The sequence below is a fragment of the Danio aesculapii genome, chromosome 3, assembly GCF_903798145.1.
Source record: "Danio aesculapii chromosome 3, fDanAes4.1, whole genome shotgun sequence".
Classification (NCBI taxonomy): domain Eukaryota; kingdom Metazoa; phylum Chordata; class Actinopteri; order Cypriniformes; family Danionidae; genus Danio; species Danio aesculapii.
Genome location: NC_079437.1, coordinates 11,560,461 through 11,580,443, shown reverse-complemented (window position 1 = coordinate 11,580,443; position 19,983 = coordinate 11,560,461). Strand labels below are relative to the sequence as shown.

General features: G+C 33.4%; 1 protein-coding gene across 5 annotated transcripts in view; it reads right to left on the bottom strand.

The window, feature by feature from the left end:
- sun1b (Sad1 and UNC84 domain containing 1b) overlaps positions 1-19,983 on the bottom strand; it is a 127,244-nt gene that overhangs the window by 23,950 nt on the left and 83,311 nt on the right. For 3 of the 5 annotated variants that reach the window (XM_056453136.1, XM_056453133.1, XM_056453135.1), the window contains 9 exons: positions 15,727-15,978; positions 12,819-12,896; positions 12,478-12,585; positions 9,035-9,133; positions 8,824-8,931; positions 7,341-7,439; positions 5,541-5,634; positions 4,236-4,294; positions 343-545 (listed from right to left, as the gene is read on the bottom strand). In XM_056453136.1, the coding sequence (XP_056309111.1) occupies positions 343-545; positions 4,236-4,294; positions 5,541-5,634; positions 7,341-7,439; positions 8,824-8,931; positions 9,035-9,133; positions 12,478-12,585; positions 12,819-12,896; positions 15,727-15,978 (1,100 nt within the window). The remainder of the gene's footprint in view (positions 1-342; positions 546-4,235; positions 4,295-5,540; positions 5,635-7,340; positions 7,440-8,823; positions 8,932-9,034; positions 9,134-12,477; positions 12,586-12,818; positions 12,897-15,726; positions 15,979-19,983) is intronic. The other 2 variants (XM_056453134.1, XM_056453137.1) reach the window with 2 other exon arrangements.

Below are 19,983 nucleotides of genomic sequence, written 5' to 3'. Positions count from 1 at the left end.
TCGTAGACCAGATTAGCATGTAAAATATATTAAAATATGTCTATTAACATGTAAAACCTGATTAGACCGGATTAACATGTACAAATGTATATACATTATCATATACACACTTATACATCATATTAAAACTTTAAGCATTTAGTGCTGTGATAAAAACCACTGCAAATACAACAGTCTGAATAATCTTAAAAGGCATTGAAATTATTTAAATAACTGATCATTATATTCATAGTATTTTATCAAGAGCGACAGATAATTTTATAACAATTGTGCATTATCATGACTATATTGAATATTTATACACGTCTACAGACAGATGTTGTTTTACACGTGGTTTATTACCTGTGTGACGACCAGTGGCGTCACATCTTGCTCTTTAAGCAGTGGTTCTTTTGTGAAAGAGGTTAGTGCCGGTAATGAGGGAAAAGAGGGAATAGATGGCAGAGCAGGAAGTGATGCAAAAGAAGTGACTGATGTTTTCCACTCAGTGAGGTTTACAGCGGGAAGGAAGGACAGGGCGATGGGTAGACCGAGATACCATAAACCTATAAACGGAAAAAGAACAGGAAAACATTAGAAAAAGGATCAATAAAATCACATTATTTGTATCAAAAATGTATTGCTGATTTGGTGCATAAAACTAACAAAGAAAACTCTCAGAAACTCTCTCTTAATTTTTCTCAGTGAATAAATAATATATTAGCAGCTTGAAGATGCCTCCCATATGGGGAATGAAGTCACATGAATTGCTCAGGTGTGAGTTATTCAGACTTCAAGAGAGTGTTTAAATCTTGATGGTTCTGTGGGTCTCGCCTATCAAATCTGCGCTTTAATTGGTATTTTCTATTGGATTCAAGTCAGGTGATTGGCTGGGCCATTCCACAGCTTGATTTTCTCTCTCTGAAATCATTAGAGAGTTTCCCTGGCTGTGTTTTGGATCATTGTCTTGCTGAAATATCCATCCTTGTGTCATCTTCATCCTGCTAATGTAGATGTTAGACTGAAGGAGCTAATGTTCATTTACACAGATGAAGAGCAGAGGGTTGCTGAAGAACTACTGAGAGATTTCAGTTGCTGTTTGGGCTTTCAATGACTTTCTACGCCTTCCTTTCTTCGTGTGTTCAATACTTCTTTCTAAGTCATTTCATTTTATTACACATAACTTAATTTGTAAACTAATTAGATTAGTTTTTTCATGTATGTATTTCTTTGGTTGTTAGCAACATCTGGGGAAAATTAAGCCAACAGCACCTTTAGAAATCTGCTTTCTGAGAAAAATGGTGGTGTGTTAAATACTCATTTTCCCCACTGTATAACCATTAAAATAAGAGATAACATCTTTAGGATCAGAAAGATAATATATTTAAATTCAATTGAGTTTTTGCAAAAAAAAAAAAAAGAAAAAGAAATAAAATGTAAAAATTGTTTATGTTTCTCTTGATTTTTTTCTGTTTATTAAAAATGGTTTCCCTGTAAAATATAACAATGACAAAGAAGTTGTGGTGACATATACTTGTTTTCTTAGGGGCTGTTCACATAGAATGGGTTTTCTTTTCAACTGCGTTACTTTTTAAAATGGTTTTTAATGTAAACACGCGATTAATGGACGTGTTTAACTGTTAAGCAGGTCGCACACCAGAAGCGCCGCGACACGGCGTGCACATGACAGTTAAAAGTATCACACAGACGCGCACATATTCATATTTTTAATAGGAAACTATACAATATTATATTTGTGCATATACATTAGATTAGTCAGATTCTGTACTGAAGCCAAATCTGAAGCTTATCTAACAAAATAACTTACGATAACGGTCTAAAAACTAGTACACCTACATTTATATGTTATAGAAAAATATTAATACAAATTTTAAAAAGAGGAAAAATCAAGAAGCAAAAAATTTGAAAAATCTTGTTGAAATTTAGTTTTTTTTGCAATATTTTGCTTGAATTGTATTATCTTTCAATTTCTAAATATGTTTAGTGACTAAAATATTATTTTAATAAATATATCTGTTTAACAAATCTGTTTTGTTTAAATGCACCAAAATACATTGCCTATATTCACTGAGAAAAAAAGATAAATAATAATTTTCAAAGTATTGCGAAGTATCTTATAAAAAATATTGATTTAAAAGAGGGGTGTACTCATTTATGATGTATATAATTGACATTTTTGTGACTCAATTTATAAATGTAACTCAGGACCACACCTCCGGTTTTGGGAATGGAGAAGTGGAGAATGTGTGTGTGTTGTGCAACTATGGAGAAGTGTGAAAGCAATCTAGAGAGTAAGTAGAGCCATCTGGGTTGAACTACCAATGATTGCTCAAGTGTGGCTGCAGATCAGTGCCAGTGGCTTTATAGAGGAATTTCTGGATCATTATAATGGTTTCTGTGCCACCGAAAGAAAATACAAAAACACTGACTGCTTTTAATAAAGAACTTTTGTTTGCATTTTTCTCTCAAATTGGAGCAAGTGTATTTCCACAAAGAAATCCACCCTTTCTGACATGCCTTTGATTACCACAAACACATAAAGCAACTAAATGTATACTTTGTTTTTATGTGAATTGGGCTTATACACTTTATTTTTAATATATATTTTTTTTTTTTAGTAAAAAGACATTTTTTTATAGATGCCTTTTTAAAATGGAGTAAAGGAAAAAAATAATCATAATCATACTGCACTATTATTAATTTACCCAAGGAAGATTTGGACATTTTTGGGCAATATCATTTTATTTTGATTAATAAAAAAAAGTTCCCTTAATCTGAACAGTTCAAGACTTTACCTTATGAGGCTACCATAGGAAATGAATGAGAATTACTAAAATTCAAACAATGTGTGTTTGTCCAATAAAAATCAATAAACCCAACACAATGTCAATCAATCATATACCTAAATGAAGGTCTAAGTCTAAACATGGTCAATGTGTCAAAACACTTTTGAAACAATAAGCCTTTATACGGCACTTCAGTGTTAATATGGGTTTTTATAAGACTTTTGACATACAACATAAATGAATAAAAGATTTAAATAAAAATGTGCAAAATAAATCCCCTGGTGGTGGATGAGGAGATTCCCCCCAATGTGTAGAGCGCTTTGAGTGTCCAGAAAATCGCTACGTAAGGAATTATTATTATTATTATTATTATTAAATGTATAAATAATAAACAAATAATGTATAAACATGCAAAACAATGTACAAATAAACAAATGCATTAGAAAATAAAATTATAAATGAATTCAATTACAAATATATTTCTAAATAAATACGTTTGTAAGTAAATAAATGTATAAATAATTATAAACCATTAAATATATCAATAGCTATGTTTTCATCCAAAGATGTGAATTAAATGTATGCGCAAAACCGGAATATCGCATTTAAGACATACGAATAAAGCAGCATTTCCATTCAATGAGCCAATATAGTCACTTCCTGATTAACTGGCGCTAAACATCAAAATAAAAATTGAAATTTGATGCAGTAGGAGAAGCTGCGTGAATCTTTTTTTTATTTAATAAATGACGTCTCAGAAGACAATGCCGACACGCAATGAACATGTGGTGGCGTTTAAGGGCGTGAGATGCTGAGCAGAGACGCTTTTGTTTCTGGAGGTCATTAATAATATAATAACACTAATACTGAAATGGTTAAGGTGTTCTAGACTGACCAAAACAACAATTCAGATGTTTTACAATGTGCTCAGCCTGTTGCTTTATCCACAAACAGTTTTATCATCACATGATCTCTTATAACAACATCATGACTTATTAATGCACATAGTGGAATTTGTTCAGTAAAAGTGTTTCCATCATAGTTTGAGTATCTTTTCTTATTGAATAAAAAGTTGATCCTACTCAGTTATGTGCATATGTTTTCTATGCACATTTTCCAAATTTATGCATATCTTGGCGTTTCCATCAACTGTTTCCAAAATGCACCTAAAAATAGGTGGATGGAAACGTAGCTATTGTCAATGACGTTACCATATGGTTCAGGAATTAGGGTCAAATGCTTTTAATGTCACTTTTGATCAACTAGCTCATGTTGAAAAAAGTATTATACACGCACATGCACACACAGACTCTTACTCCAGATTTTAAATGATAGTGTATATCCAATCTTCTAACTCATTCAAAAAGCAAATCCCATTACTTTCATGCAGCGTCAGAACAAGAGTACCCATATATACGTATACATCAAATCAATTCAATGAGTCCTCACCAAACAGCAGCAGAAACGGCAGCAAAATCATAAGCAGCTTCAGTAGTTTCGGCAGACACCTGGGAGACAAACATACAATAAAACACTCTCAAAAAACATTCATCATGAACGCATAACCAAAAAGGACAATCAACATGATAAAAAAAGCATTTTAATAAAGAAGCAAGAAGAAAACATTAATGTGAACTGGGGCTACATAATATAATCGCAAACTTATCATTATAGTACAGCTGAAGACAGAATTATTAGCCCCCCTGTATCCCCCCTTTTGCTATGTATACGTTAAGTGCTTGTGATTGTATTACGATTCACTTATGTACATGTTTTTAGACTGTGGGAGGAAACCGGAGGACCCGGAGAAAACCCACGCAAACACAGGGAGGACATGCAAACTCCACGCAGGGAGTGCCGACTGGCTCAATTAGAACTTGAACCTGTGGCCTTCTTACTGCGGCAGCAGTGCTAACCACTGAGCCACCGTGTTGCCCGATCATGAAAGAGAAGGAGGGAGAAGGGAAGGATGGGGGGGAGGAATGAAGTTTAGGCAAAATATTTATAGTAGTTTTAGAATGATCTGATAGGCTAGCTAATGATTAGCAATGAGGATCAGCTGTAGTCAATCATATCACGTGCTCCTCTCGAAATTAGTTTGTGAAAAAAGCTTAAAGGGGCTAATAATTTTGTCCCTAAAATGGTTTTTAAAAAATTTAAAACTGCTTTTATTCTAGCTGAAATTAAACAAATAAGACTTTCTCCAGAAGAAAAAATATTAGCAGACATACTGTGAAAATTCCTTGCTCTGTTAAACATCATTTAGGAAATATTTTAAAGTCAAAAGATCAAAATTCAAAAGCGGGGCTAATAATTCTGGTTCCAACTGTATATGCGATATTCACATTGAGACATGTGCGATAAATTACATTTATTTTATGCAATGGATGTTTATTTAAATCTGACCAATCAGATGGTGCCATTCTATCTTAATCCCCACCTCCGCAGTGGTTGCTGTTCTGCAATTGGCTTAAGCTTATCGTTCAATGTAATAGACACTCATAAATACCTAGTAGTTTTTTAGTAGTGTTTTAATGATTTTGACAAGTTTTTATGGTCTGCATTAGATCTAAAAAAATATATTTTACCAATTTTTTAACACCATTAAATAAATAATTGATTTAAAAACATTGCTAATAAAAAATTTACTTTTTTCCTAGGGAAATTATATATTGCAAGAAGCATTGTTATCGTTAATACTCAACAATATCTCATATTTCTCCAGTATCGTGCAGCACTAATGTGAACTTTTACCTAGTGAGAAGAAAGACGTTGATGAGAGACATGAGCGCTACCAGCTGATACCATCCTGTTCCCAGCCACCAGAAGGCGCCAGTCGCTGCTTTCCCTGTTCAAAACACAAGATGAGTACATCAAACACAGCACAAAAAGATTCAAAGACGACGATTATTAGTCCGAGAATCAAACACAGAGACACGGATGCACTGCAACCATCAGAGCTGAAAAGGTAAGAAAGGAACTGCTGGTTAAAATGAGTTCAGATTTCAGAAAGAAGGTGATGTTGATGCACTATTGGTGAAAAGAAGGATCAAAATACTGTAAAAGTCAAATGATGTCTGATAATGAAGGACAGGAGAAAGTGAGAGAGAGACAGAGACAGACAGGCATGCTGGAGTCTGAATCAAACATAACATTTGGTCATTTTGTTTGATATCAGGAAAAACCAAACCAGCACATTGCTCAAAAGTTGGGAGATTTCAGACTTTATTTAGTGATGATGCATGAAATTAGTAACAGTAAAAGTAAATAATAATACAATAGTATTCATATTAATAATAATAATACAATTAAATATAAACGTTACAATTATTTTAAAGTAATTATTAATGTTTCAAACTGAATTCAGATTTCAAATATCTTTCTTTCAATTCATTTATCACAGCAAAAACAGTTTCCGAAGCTCTAAATCAGTTCATAAGAATGAGTTTTTAAAGGTTTATTGCAGTTGAAGGCAAAATTATAAGCCCTCCTGTAAAATTTCATATTGTATAAAAGGGATATTTAACAGAGCAAGGAAATTCACACAGTAAAACTTTTCTTCTTCTGAAATGTATTTGAGTTTGGCTTGGAAAGAAGGGTTTTTCAAATTCTTTTCAATAATGTTTAATGTAAATTTTATTAGCCAACTCAAGAAGTATTTTTAAAACAAACCTCTTTAGTTCAATGACTTGCCTAATTAACATATCTTGCCTAGTTAAACTTATTAAGCCTTAATGCTAAACCAGGATTGCCCAAACTAAGGCCCGCGGGCCAAAGCTAGCCCATGGTAATTTTTGATTTGGCCCACCATTCCATCTGAGAAAAGAAGAAGAATGATGGGAATGGTTTAGAGATTGTGGTTTCAAATCTAATGTAAACTTTTTTGTTTGTTTTATTGTTTAAAGCTAACTAAAATTCAATATAAGTGTAAATTCTGTGTAAATGTACATACTGTCACCAACAAACTGGTGAGTAAATCAAGGCAAAGGCAGATTCTGCTTGACTAGTGTTCCACGGTGTTATAAATGTGACTGTTTATGTTTTTATTGCAATAAGTTATCATTTTAAATGATTTAAAAGTTATACTGCATTAGCTGTAATAATGTTTTTAATTTATTTTTAAATATTATTAAATAAATTAGGAAAATACCCATGGCAACTTTAATGTAATACAGTTTGGTATATTTACCTTCAGCCCACGGCTCTCAATGATATTTAATTCTTGGCCCTTTATACAAAAAAGGTTTGGGCACCCCTGTGCTAAACACTAGTATCTTGCAAAAGAGCTGGTAAAATGTTATGTCCTGTCATCGTGACAAAGACCAGTAATTAGTTATTACAACTTAATTAGTAATTTTGCCTTCAACTGTATGTTACTTAAGACTATAGAAACAATGCTTATAATTTATTCCAGTGATGCAAAACTGAATTCTATTTTAACAAATATTTAAATAGTTGAAAAACGTGCTGGTTTAATGAACCCTGATCTGAAGGACAGGAGAAAGTGAGGGAGAGAAAGAAAGTCAAGCATGCTGGAGTCTGAATCATATCAACCTGGAGAACACACTGCAAACCACAGAATGGACTTCAGCTTTCGGCTCACAAATGCACCGGCAGAGCCGAAACCTCGGCAAACCCGAAGAAGACCGTAACCTGAGTCGCAGAACAACACAATCAGACAACAGCCAGCAATCCAGTCCAGATTTAACCCACAAAACTTATTAACTTTAGTGTTTTACATCAAGTCATTATGGTGTTGTCATGAAGGCTTATGAAGAGACAAAACTAATGTTGTTTCCATGAAAACGATGTAGGCAAAAATGTTTTTTCGCTTGCATTTTAGAAAATGCTCACAATTACATGATATTTTGGAAACAATCCACACTCACACATCTGAGAAAATGGATAAAAAATGTTTTGCGTATGTTAGTCCATAAGGGCAACACACTACTAGGAAGATATGTGTTATTGTTGTTGTGTGTATGCCGATAACGATATATATTACAATATAATTAACTCGCAAAACGCTATTTAATCAGCATAAAAAAAAAGATCATACTAAAATAAATAGGCGATAGGTTTTTTTAGTTAATTAAATCTAAAATCCATGAACTTTAAAGCACCACGAATGACTGAAACCTAAGAGGAAAAACAGCACCTACTGGAGAGGTGCGGATAAAGGTAATAAAGACCGCATCTGATTGGTCTGATTTAGATAAACAACCTATGCATAAAGCACACAAATACTTGACACACAAAATTAACTTGTTTTATTGCATCTTTCTGCGATATGGATTGTGCATATACTATTATCGCGATAACGATACTTTTTTGATATATTGTGTAGTAAACTATACCTGTAAGTGTAAAGGTGCTATCAGTGACTCAGCAGCCGGTATGTGTAAAATGTGTCTGTACATTTGATTGTAATGAAAAGTAAATATTGTCACTTTGATGACAATTCATACTCCGCCACTGTTGTGTGTGTGTTTGGTTTTGTATGATGTTAGTCTACACTTCCCTAGACGTATTATTTTCGTAGTTGTTGAATAAACCAACAGTCAACACATATAAAGTTGACCATTTTTGGCTGAAAATGTGTTTTTTGACATAACTTTTCTTTAAAAAAAGGTTTAAAACAATGCAATGTCTGTCCTGGTGAGTATCGTCATTAGGTAGCTATAAATACATGGAGAACTTTAAAACAAATACTATTGTAAGGAAGATAATTAATCCATATTGGTAAATACAGTTAATAAGTAAAACTTGTGTTAAAACTTTTATTGAAATTGATTGCTGTTGATTGGATGGGTCTGATTGGGTAGCTTTACATAGACATACAAAATTAAGAACTCTTTAAAATGATTTAAGACCTACAGTACAATACAGTTTTTCAGTAAATTTAATACCTTTTTTTTTTAATAATTCAGAAATTTAAGACTTTTTAATATTTTTAATACCCCATGGACACCCTGGGCATAACATACTGAAGTCGATGTCAACAAGAAAAAGGTATAAAGGTCTGAAGGTGTATAACCTGTGTAAGAAACAACAGCCCACAAGACTGTGAGCACGCGGTGGATGTAGGAATAGTGTTTACGCTCTGTGTTCATCTCCATGTGCTGCTTCTCTTTGCAGGCGTCACCTGTAAGCCAACAGTGATGATCATCATGTGTACTATCAGGAAGCTCAGAAAACACAAACTATTAACTACAGTGGGGAAAAGTTAAATCGGGATGAATATCAACCTGGAGAACAAACTGCCAACCCCACAACGGACTTCATCTTCCGGCTCACAAACGCACCAGCAGAGCCGAAACCTCGGCAAACCCGGTGAAGAACATTACCTGCGTTGTAAGACAATATAATCAGACAACAACCAGCAATCCAGTCCAGCTTTACCAGCCAAGTCTTTGAACAAACTGTTCACCCAAAACTGAATATTTATTCTCCCTCAAGTGGGTACAAACCATTTCTTTCTTCTGTTGAACAGCTGAAAACCTGTAACCATTGACTTCCATAATAGGAAAAACAAATACTATGGAAGTTAATTGTTTCCAGCTTTCCTCAAATTATCTTTCCTGTTCAACAGAAACTCATGAAGGTTTGAAACAAGTAAAGAGTGAGTAAATTATGATATAAATATTTTTTTGGGGTCAACTATTTCTTTAAGTGTTTCCTAAAAGCTTATAAAAAGAACGTAAATGGTGTTTTTTCCACTGCACAGTAGTGATGGCTGTTTTTGAATTACTGATTCATGAAGCTTCGAAACCTTTGGAAAACGTTTAAAATCAGTGTTTCAGAGCGCATATCAAATTGGCATGGTCATGTGATATCAGTAGAGGCTTCTGTATGTCATAACAGTTTCAAAAATTCAATGGTTCACCACTAGAGGGCGATGTGTGCAGTACTATACAATACGCGAATCACACGTTCATTCTGAGGTAAAACAGGTTTCATAGTTTTTACCTGGGGTCTGTTCTTCCTGCGTGGATTACTCAATTAGCTGGATTTGGTTATTTGACACGATCCAGGATCATTTTGTTCTTCAAAACTCATCTGAGAGTTGTTGTCATTGCAACATTTCTGACTTTTTTAATGCAAAATTAATTTAAACAGCTAGTTATTCCTTACGTCGATTAAGAAACTTGATTTAAGAAAATTCGCTCTATATGTAAAACTAAATAAATTGCTAAATACTCTTGACACATTAAAGTGTAAACCCTGCAGCCTACAACAGAGGTGGACAGTTATTGCATATCATATTTAATAAACTGTTTACTTAGAATTTTATGTACTTTTGCTCACATGGATAATTAAATATTAATCAGATGATGTCATTACACTGCTGTGCAGTCAGCCAATCATTGCATTGCTGATCATGATTTCGAGGATTGATAGATCTGTCCTTCACAACACACGCAGCGATCCCAGATCAGTTCAACCACACATTTTAATCTGATTCGCGAACTTGTTTGAAGAACCAAATTAGCCAGAGATCAATTATCAAGATCAAAAGATTCAGGATCTTTCAAATCATCTTAGATCATTTAAGCGAGGTATGAAGAACAGAACCCTGATCTCAGATCGTGAAGTTTGTAAATGTTTTAATGAATGGAAAGGAATAATAGTTCATATATTCATGTCGGCCTTTTTAACAGAGCACACAATGGTACAAACCATAAATAAGCCTTCAAAATTACACATTTAGAATGAACGATCTTGCATGATGAGCTAAGCACACTTATAGGTTATTCGTTCAATTTAAAGTTTGCAAAATGTTTGAAAAAGCAATTCTAATGCATGTTTTGACTGAGTGTTTGTTGCATTTACCTGGTTTTGACCACCAGGAGTCCATAAAATGTGAATCATTTTACGAAGCAATTTGTTCAGTTGTTTAGAAGCTTTGAAAGTGTAGTTTCTCCCATCACTACTGCACGGCATATTTTGGTACGACTCACTTTTCAGGAAATTTTACACTTTTTTTTAACACCACCTCAGTCAAGGTTCAGAGCGAACCAAAATGTGACATTAAGTTATATGCCATAACTGCTGTATTGTGTTAATTATTTCTGTTTAAATTAATAGATCGGCCATTCTTTGCCAAATCTGGTGCCACCTGTCATCAGCAGCTGTATAACATGCTGGTGTCCTTTTAAGACTTAATTTGAGATTCCCTGTTTTCCACCAGACTAAAGATCCTTAGCAGCCAAAAGTAAAAAGGCAAGCATAATAGAGACAGCTGATTGGTCACATGGGAGTAATGTTCGCTACGTAAAGCAAATGCGTTGAGTGTAAAAACTTTTACATTTTCTCTCCAAATTTGCTATTGAAATAATTCGTTTGATATGAGATGGCCCACACAGAATCAGTGCGTTTGAAATTGTTTAGCTATTTATTTACTTAAAGTAGTGTAAATAATAAATTTATTATGAGTTTATATTAATTTTAGTGATATTATTAAATAATACGCAAATGATTAAATTATTGTTTCACGATACAGTTTGTAAAGTAATATTTTATATTATATTATACTACATTATATTATATTATACTACATTATATTGTATTATATTATATTATACTACATTATATTGTATTATATTATATTATACTACATTATATAGTATTATATTATACTACAGTATATTGTATTATATTATTCTAAATTATATTGTATTATATTATATTATACTACATTATATAGTATTATATTATACTACATTATATTGTATTATATTATATTATACTACATTATATTGTATTATATTATATTATACTACATTATATTGTATTATATTATATTATACTACATTATATTGTATTATATTATATTATACTACATTATATTGTATTATATTATATTATACTACATTATATTGTATTATATTATATTATACTACATTATATTGTATTATATTATATTATACTACATTATATTGTATTATATTATATTATACTACATTATATTGTATTATATTATATTATACTACATTATATTGTATTATATTATATTATACTACATTATATTGTATTATATTATATTATACTACATTATATATTATACTACATTATATTATATCATATTATATTATATTATACTACATTACATTATATTATATCATATTACATTACATTACATTATATTATATTATATCATATTATATTATATTAGTAACTTTGTTTGATAACTAATCAAGCGGATCTAATGGTATTTGCATTATAAACCTTAAATGCAAGTAAAATTCATCATTTTTTATTTAATGTTTTCGTTACTATACTCTCAAAATCACTATTTCAATTTATTTAAACAAAATTCTGCATGGCATTAGCAAAAATGTCTGTCTGGCCCTAGTCACGAGACTTAAAAATGCGCATTGAAACATTGTGATGAAAACCCAGCTTATGATTTTAAGACGTAATATCATTATAAACAGGTGGCTGAGAATAGGATAAAATGACCCAGAATGTAACCAAGTACAGATGGCTTAAATATACTGTAACAATAGATCTATAATCTCACCCACTCTGAAGAGGCACTAATATGAAGTGGAAAACCAAATTAAACTGTGCCGAGTCATACCACACAGTGGAAAAATTGCCATATAGATGCAGATAAGTTCCCTTCTGGCATTAAACACTGAAGACGGTGTCTACAAGATAAAGCTGTAAAGATCTGAAGCTTTATAACCTGTGTAAGTAACAACAGCCCACAAGACTGCGAGCACGCGGTGGATGTAGGAATAGTGTTTACGCTCTGTGTTCATCTCCATGTGCTGCTTCCCTTTGCAGTCGTCACCTGTAAGCCAACAGTGATGATCATCATGTGTACTATCAGAAAGCTCAGAAAACACAAAGAATGCTTCTATTTGGATGAATAGCATCTAAAAATCCTATTAAACCTTCTACTGATGATCTTTCACTACATATAGTAAACAAAACATCCACATATAGCCAATAATAATAGGTGAATATTCATTTCATGTAACTGTAGCCATGGCAGCACCGAAGGGTTGTTTTGAGAGTACTTACAGAGTGACCCGTTGAGATTGAGATGGTCTGTGGTCACCACATCCTGCACGTTCACACTACCACAGTAGCTGTCGTGAGCTGAAAGACACAAACGGCAAAAATACACAGCAGATAAATCTTTAAAATACCATGTTGATTGTTTTACTTTCTGGGATTTTATTTTTAATGGTTTAATACATTTTAATAATCAAATAAAGTCTAATATAGTTATATATATAATCAATTAAACCCATACATTTTCTGAATTCTGTATTTTACTACATTTTAATATAACAAAGTCATTAAAAAATGTAAATTAATAATAAAATAACATCTTTTTTTATGCAAACTGATGTACAGTGCTGATTTGAGAATGGCATAATTTTTCTTCATGCTTGATCAAATTACTATCATCATGACTTATCTAGTATAATACATTATATTGCAGAATAGTAATAGATCTCTAAATATATCTAAAATTGTGCTTTTATATTCACAGAATTTACATTAAGCGTGTTTGTCACCTCATAAAGTCACTTGTTGATTTATAATTTGGTCGATTTACATTCTGTTGAGTGTGTAAATACTGTATACAGTGCTCAGCATGCTGTATATAAGTACACCCCTCAAAAATCTAGCATTTATATTCATATTTCCAATAGGAAACTATATAATATTGTATTCGTGCATTTACATTTGATTAGTCATTTGATTTTTATGTGAAGCTGCTTTGACACAATCTACATTGTATAAGCGCTATACAAATAAAGGTGAATTGAAATTGAATTGAATAGTCAGTACTGAAGCCAAATCTGGAGCTTATCTAACTAAATAACTTACAATAACGGTCTAAAAACTAGCACAGCCAAATTTATGTCATAGAAAAATATTAAATACAAATTTTAAAAATTGGACAAAATCAAGAGAAGCAAAAAAGAAATTGAAAAATTGTTAAAATTTTTAAGGTTGTAATTTATTTTTGCAATATTTTGCTTGAATTTAATTGTATTATCCTTCAATTTCAATATGTTTAATGACTAAAATATTATTTTAATAAATATATCTGTTTAATAAATCTGTTTTGTTCTAATGCACCAATATATATTACCCATATTCACTGAGAAATGCATCAAAATATTCATTTTCAAAATGAGCTGTACTCAATTATGCTGAGCACTGTATATTTGTTTATTTTTGGATAATTACCCTAATCTTTATATTGTGTTATAACTAAATTCTTTATATTTTCTGATTCATCCAAGAGTATTATTATTCACAGAGTTCATTTCTGGTCTTGTCTCCAAACTTTGGTTTATTTTTAGATTAGAATTTACTTTTATTAAATAGAGAAATGGCATTAATGAATAGTATCAGAGCTATCACTTCAGTAGCATCACCTCAACATTACTGTAGACATATAGTTTATTGAACATGGAGTGTTATCTTAAACTTAATACACGTAGGTGGCGCTACATAAAGTGGAAAAAATATATATTTAAAATATTCAATATAGAGAGTAGTCATGTAGGGATGCAACGATCAACAGATTCTGCGCTAATTTAAAGTTCCTAGCTTGTACACAAAGGCTAATACACACACACACTGGATTAACTATGGCTGAGGCTATTAACCAAGGGCTGTTCACATTCTGCGTCTTCTTCGCGTGCAAGTTCATTATGTCCAATAGAGGCAAGCGATGCTGATCAAAAGTGCCTTTCAGATCGAGGTTCAACTGACTTTGACTTCGTTTGTTATCCTTAAAAGGAAAATACTTAGCTAATATGTTGCTTAGATTTACTTAGATTTGTTGCTTAGACAAATACAATTTTTTAATACTTCATATTTTTATTTATTTATTTATTCATTGCTCTGACATTTCTTTTTAGTGTAAAATTATTACTTATGTTTAAATGTCAAAAACTTTTTTCACTTATTTAAGTCCAAAGAGAAACGGACTATTGTTTGTTTTTTATTATTTCTTGTGTTGTTTGATTTGGTTACTGAGCAGCAATAAAGAACACTTTAAAATAAGGAGTTTTCATGTGATTTTCTAAACTAATAGCATTTTGAAATGAATTAATGCATAATAACCGTGATAATCGTGATTATTCCTCAGACTATAATCATATAACCAAAATCTATAATCGTTGCATCCCTATAGTCATGTATATACTCGTGTCATTTCTCATTTTCCATGTTCATGACTGCTTTTTCCCCACATAGCCCTGTCTAAAATCTTAACATGCATTTCACTTCATAAGAAATTGTGAATTTTAACAGAATTACACCAAAAACAGGAGATTTCCTTTCCTAATGTAATTGAAGTGACTTAACATTCTACGTTCACAATCATAAAATAGTTAGCAAAACCAGCAGAACAGCTTTTTCCCCTGAGCTGTTGAACTCTGCCCTCCCATTGACTCTATTTGCCCCCTCATACACCCACGGCACTCCCCATAAACACTGCACTATTTAATATTAGCACAATTAAGATCGCACATATTAATTGTACTAATTCATCTTGAATTGTATATATCCACTACACATATACATTTGTAATAATGTTCATATGTATCTCCATATTTCTGATTATTAATAGCAACCTCTCTGTATATATTTATCTATTGTAAATCTCTGATTCTAGTTAATACAACCTGTATATAAATGTTCATAGTACATCCATCTGTAAATACTACCCATAGTTTTTCTATAATTGCACTTTTTAACTTATACCTATATGCTGCACTTGCTGCTATTGCACTCCTGGTTGGACCTAAACTGCATTTCGTTGCCTTGTACTTGTACATATTTCATGACAATAAAGTTGAATCTAATCTAAAAACACTAAACCAAACAAATACATTTTTTAAATTAATGAAGTGTTTAGTAATATATAAATAGATGAAAATAGTTTGCACATTATCCTCACCTGCACCATCCACACTGTTCAGAGAGGTGGCCATGGTGGTCATGGTGGCGTCTGCTGCTGCTGCTGTCTGATGTGCTGCAGACTCTGATGTGGAGTATGGTACAGAATATGACGTCTCTTTCTCGTTCCCTTCGGCGTGGAAGGAGCAGTCTTTACAGAAATAGCCGTTAGCCAGATTAGCATGCACCTCCGTTTTACTGACGTTTCCATTCTCCAACAGAGAGCGGTTAACGGCTCTTCTTCTCCGTGCTGCTGGATGCAAAATAGCACAAATTATTATGAAGAGTCATGTAAATCCTGACCTGATCTACAGGTCCCAAAAAAATAAGAGCGCTATTAACATAGTTATCATAAACAGAATCTCGTGTTTCTGTCAAAAAAGGTAGTGGTTTACTACATTAACTTTTTTTTCCAAGTTTTCTAAAAAAAAAAAATGGCACATTAGTGTGCAAATTACGTAATATTTCATCAAATATGCGATATGCATACATATACAGTGCATCCGGAAAGTATTCACACCGCTTCACTTTGTCCACATTTTTTTATATTACAGCCTTGTTCCAAAATGAATTAAATTCATTTATTTTCTCAATTCTACACACAATACCCCATAATGACAACATTTTTTTTTGAAATTGTTGCAAATTTATGCAAAATAAAAAACCTGGAAAAAAATAAATAAGTAAAAAAATAAAAAAATAAAAATCACATCTCCATAAGTATTCACAGCCTTTGCCGTGAAGCTTTAAATTGAGCTCGGGTACATTCTGTTTCCACTGATCATTCTTGAGATGTTTCAGAAGCTTAATTGGAGTTCCCCTGTGGTAAATTCAGTTGATTGGACATGTTTTGAAAAGGCATACACCTGTCTATATAAGGTCCCAGGGTTGACAGTGCATGCCAAAGCACAAAACAAGCATGAAGACAAAGGAATTGTCTGTAGACCTCCGAGACAGGATTGTCTGGATTAACAAGGCTGGGGAAGGTTACAGAAAAATGTCTGCTGCTCTGAAAGTTCCAATGAGCACAGTGGATTTTACTTTAAAGGTAATGAAAAAAAACTTATTTATCACCATAAAAGTAACATTTCTGAGCCTACACACAAGAGTCTGAGAAAAATGGTCATTTTAGAAGAAAATATCAAATGGGACTTAGAGGTTTTTGCATCGAAACTCATATATACACATATATTTACACACACACACACACACGCACACACACACACACACACATATATATATACATACATATATATACACATACATACATACATACATACATACATACATACATACATATATATATACACATACATATATATATATATATGTAACCCAGTAGAATGAAGTTCTACACGTTTTAAGTTTTGAAATAATCTTAAGGTTATTTATTTATTTATTATCTATCTATCTATTTATTTATTCATATTAGTTCTAGAACAGATCTAAATCTAAATGCGTTTTGCATTCATGTGTGAATATATATCTCCTAATGTTGATGTGTAATGATATCTGCGTTCGTCTTTGAGAGCATGATCAGATAGCAAGTTTGATCAACCTTCACTGAAATACAAGGGGTTAACAAGTTTGTTAGGTGTTCCTTGATTGGTTTATATGTGTCTAGTCCCGCCCTCCGGTTTGGAATGTGAAATGTGATTGGTTGTTGAGGGGAGAGGGATTTTGACAGCCGGCAGATTTGGAAACAGAGAGAGACGCGCTGCGGGCTGGAATGATTGAGAAACATACACGGAGAGTAAAAATACACGACATTGTAAAGTAGATCGCGTGTGAATAACACAGTTCTAATTACTTTGAGTTTGTTTTGTGTTTGATTTGAGTTCGCTGTGTGTTTTTATCAGATAAGTTACCAGTGTCAGTTATTAGTCAGTTCAGAGCGAGTAGGCATTTTTTAAATGCCTTTAGCGTTAACTGACAGTACCGCGGATTTAAACATAAATCCGATGAGAGACAGTTAAACGGAAATTGAGGAGAGAAGAAAAAGACGGCCAGCTTAGGATCGGACGGTGCAGAAAGAGTCTTGGAGGACCAGATAGCACCACAAATAGCCGGGATATTTGGTGGTGCCTCTGACTACAGGGAGTAGCATTTTGTCAGCTGACAGTTAAAAGTGAAAGCTAGGATTTAATAGTGACCTGCTGCAGGAGTTTCGCCGATCAATCGCTGCTCATTAGATCGCTGTCCACGAGTGTTGTCATCTGGAGTGTTGTCATCTTGACTGCTGTCAACTGGATCGCTGTCATCTGGATCTGAGGTATTTTGTTTAATTTTATTTGTGCTCAGGAGAGTGAAGAGGCCATTTTCATTTTCGCGGCCACAACGTACACAAGCAACGATACAGGCCTGCAACGGGGTGGGGTTTGAATGTGTGTGTGTGTGTGTGTGTGTGTGTGTGTGGGCCCACTGAGTTTTCATTTGTTGATGTTTATGCAGTGAGCATAATATACTCCTGCCTGTTTCTACAATACAGTTTTAAACTGTGAATAGTTTATATAGGTGTACTTCTATGTGTAATTGAGTGACACAATTGTAGGTACTTTCAAAAAGATACCTATTCTGTCACCCTTTAGTCACTTGTTGATTTCTAACTTTAATTGGTCGAGTGTGTAAAGGTGGTATTTTTCTATATTTGTTTAATTATTATTCTTCATTGTAAATTCCTTGTGTTGACTTATATTTGGGTCATTTTACATTCTTTCGGCTGTGCATAAATTCTATATTTTGTATTTTGTTTTACAACCCGGGTTCTTTTCCCAATATTTACATTTCTATTCTAATTAAATTATTATATTTTCTGATTTATCCAAGAGTGTTAATATTCACAGAGTTTATTCCTGGTGATTTATTCAAACTCAACAAATGTTTATATTCTAATCTGCCTTATTTACACTACAATCATTGAATTATATCAGAGGGGCCTAACTTCAACATTCTGTAGGCGTTTAGTGTATTGAACCTGGAGCGCTATCTTAAAACTTAATACACCTAGGTGGCGCTAAATAAAAGTGGGGGCTCGTCCGGGATCTCCCTCTGATACATCGATGATAAGTTCCTAAAGAAGGAAGAGACAAGTTAAATTATCTGAATCCAAGCACCTTCTGTCTTCTATTCAAAAGTGCATAAACTGTTGCTATGGCTTTGAGAAAGGACCCCAGTCTTCAAGCAGAGTTAACGAAATGTGTGAGCAGCCAGTATTGATGTTACTCATGCTTTAATCCTGTTAAATGTACCTGTTTATACAGAAGTGGCAGAGATTGAAGATTAATGGAAACTGTGAAAGCTCTGGGAAGGGTTCGAGTGAGAGACACAAGAGAAGGACCCACTGCCCAGTCTATGATGGTATTGTGTGAGTGCCGACAAGCCACTGACTCTCCACCCGTATTCCTCCTGAAGTGACAAGGGGAGAAAAGAGTGAGCCCTGGTCAGTTATCGTGATCCAACCAAGAGAAAGTGCCTCTAATACAGATGCTGAAGGATTCTCTGAAAAGCTGACAAAGTTCCTGATGGAGGAAGGGAAAACTTTTGGTGATGTAAAAGCTTTAATTACACCCCACAGTGCTGGTGATAGTTCTCCTGAATCAATTATACGTGCAATGGGTGAAGTACTGGAAAGGACCGTAAAGCCAACGAGAGATGGAAATGCATACCGACGACTTCGCACATTTTCAGCTATTGTTCCGACCCCAGTTGGAGAGGAAAACATGGATAATTGGATTGATCAAGCAAGGCTCATGATAACTGAGTGTGACTGTACTGAAAAAGAAAAACGATGCAGAATCATGGAAAGCCTTAAAGGACCAGCAATGGAAATAGTGAGAGCTGTTCGTTTCTCAAATCCAGAAGCAGGTGCTTTAGAGTATGTGGAAGCATTAGAGAGTTCCTTTGGATCTTCAGAGTCTGGTGAAGATTTGTATTTTAAGTTTCGACTTATGCGTCAAAATGCAGGGGAGGCATTATCAGAGTTTCTGAGGAGGATTGACAAGGCTCTTAAAAAAGTGGTTGGAAAGAGACGGCCGGTCTTTCAGAATGGTCGATAAAGTGCGAGTAGAACAACTCATTCGAGGGGCAGTGAATTCTGACCTCATGTTGCTACAGTTGAGGCTTCGAGAACGTACAGTATGCCCACCTTCTTTCCTGAGTCCTGCTGAAGGAGATACGTGAGGCAGAAGAGAGTGAAGCATCTCGCCACAGAATGTCCAGCTAAAGCCAAATCTATACAGTATTGTGATGAACCACAAGC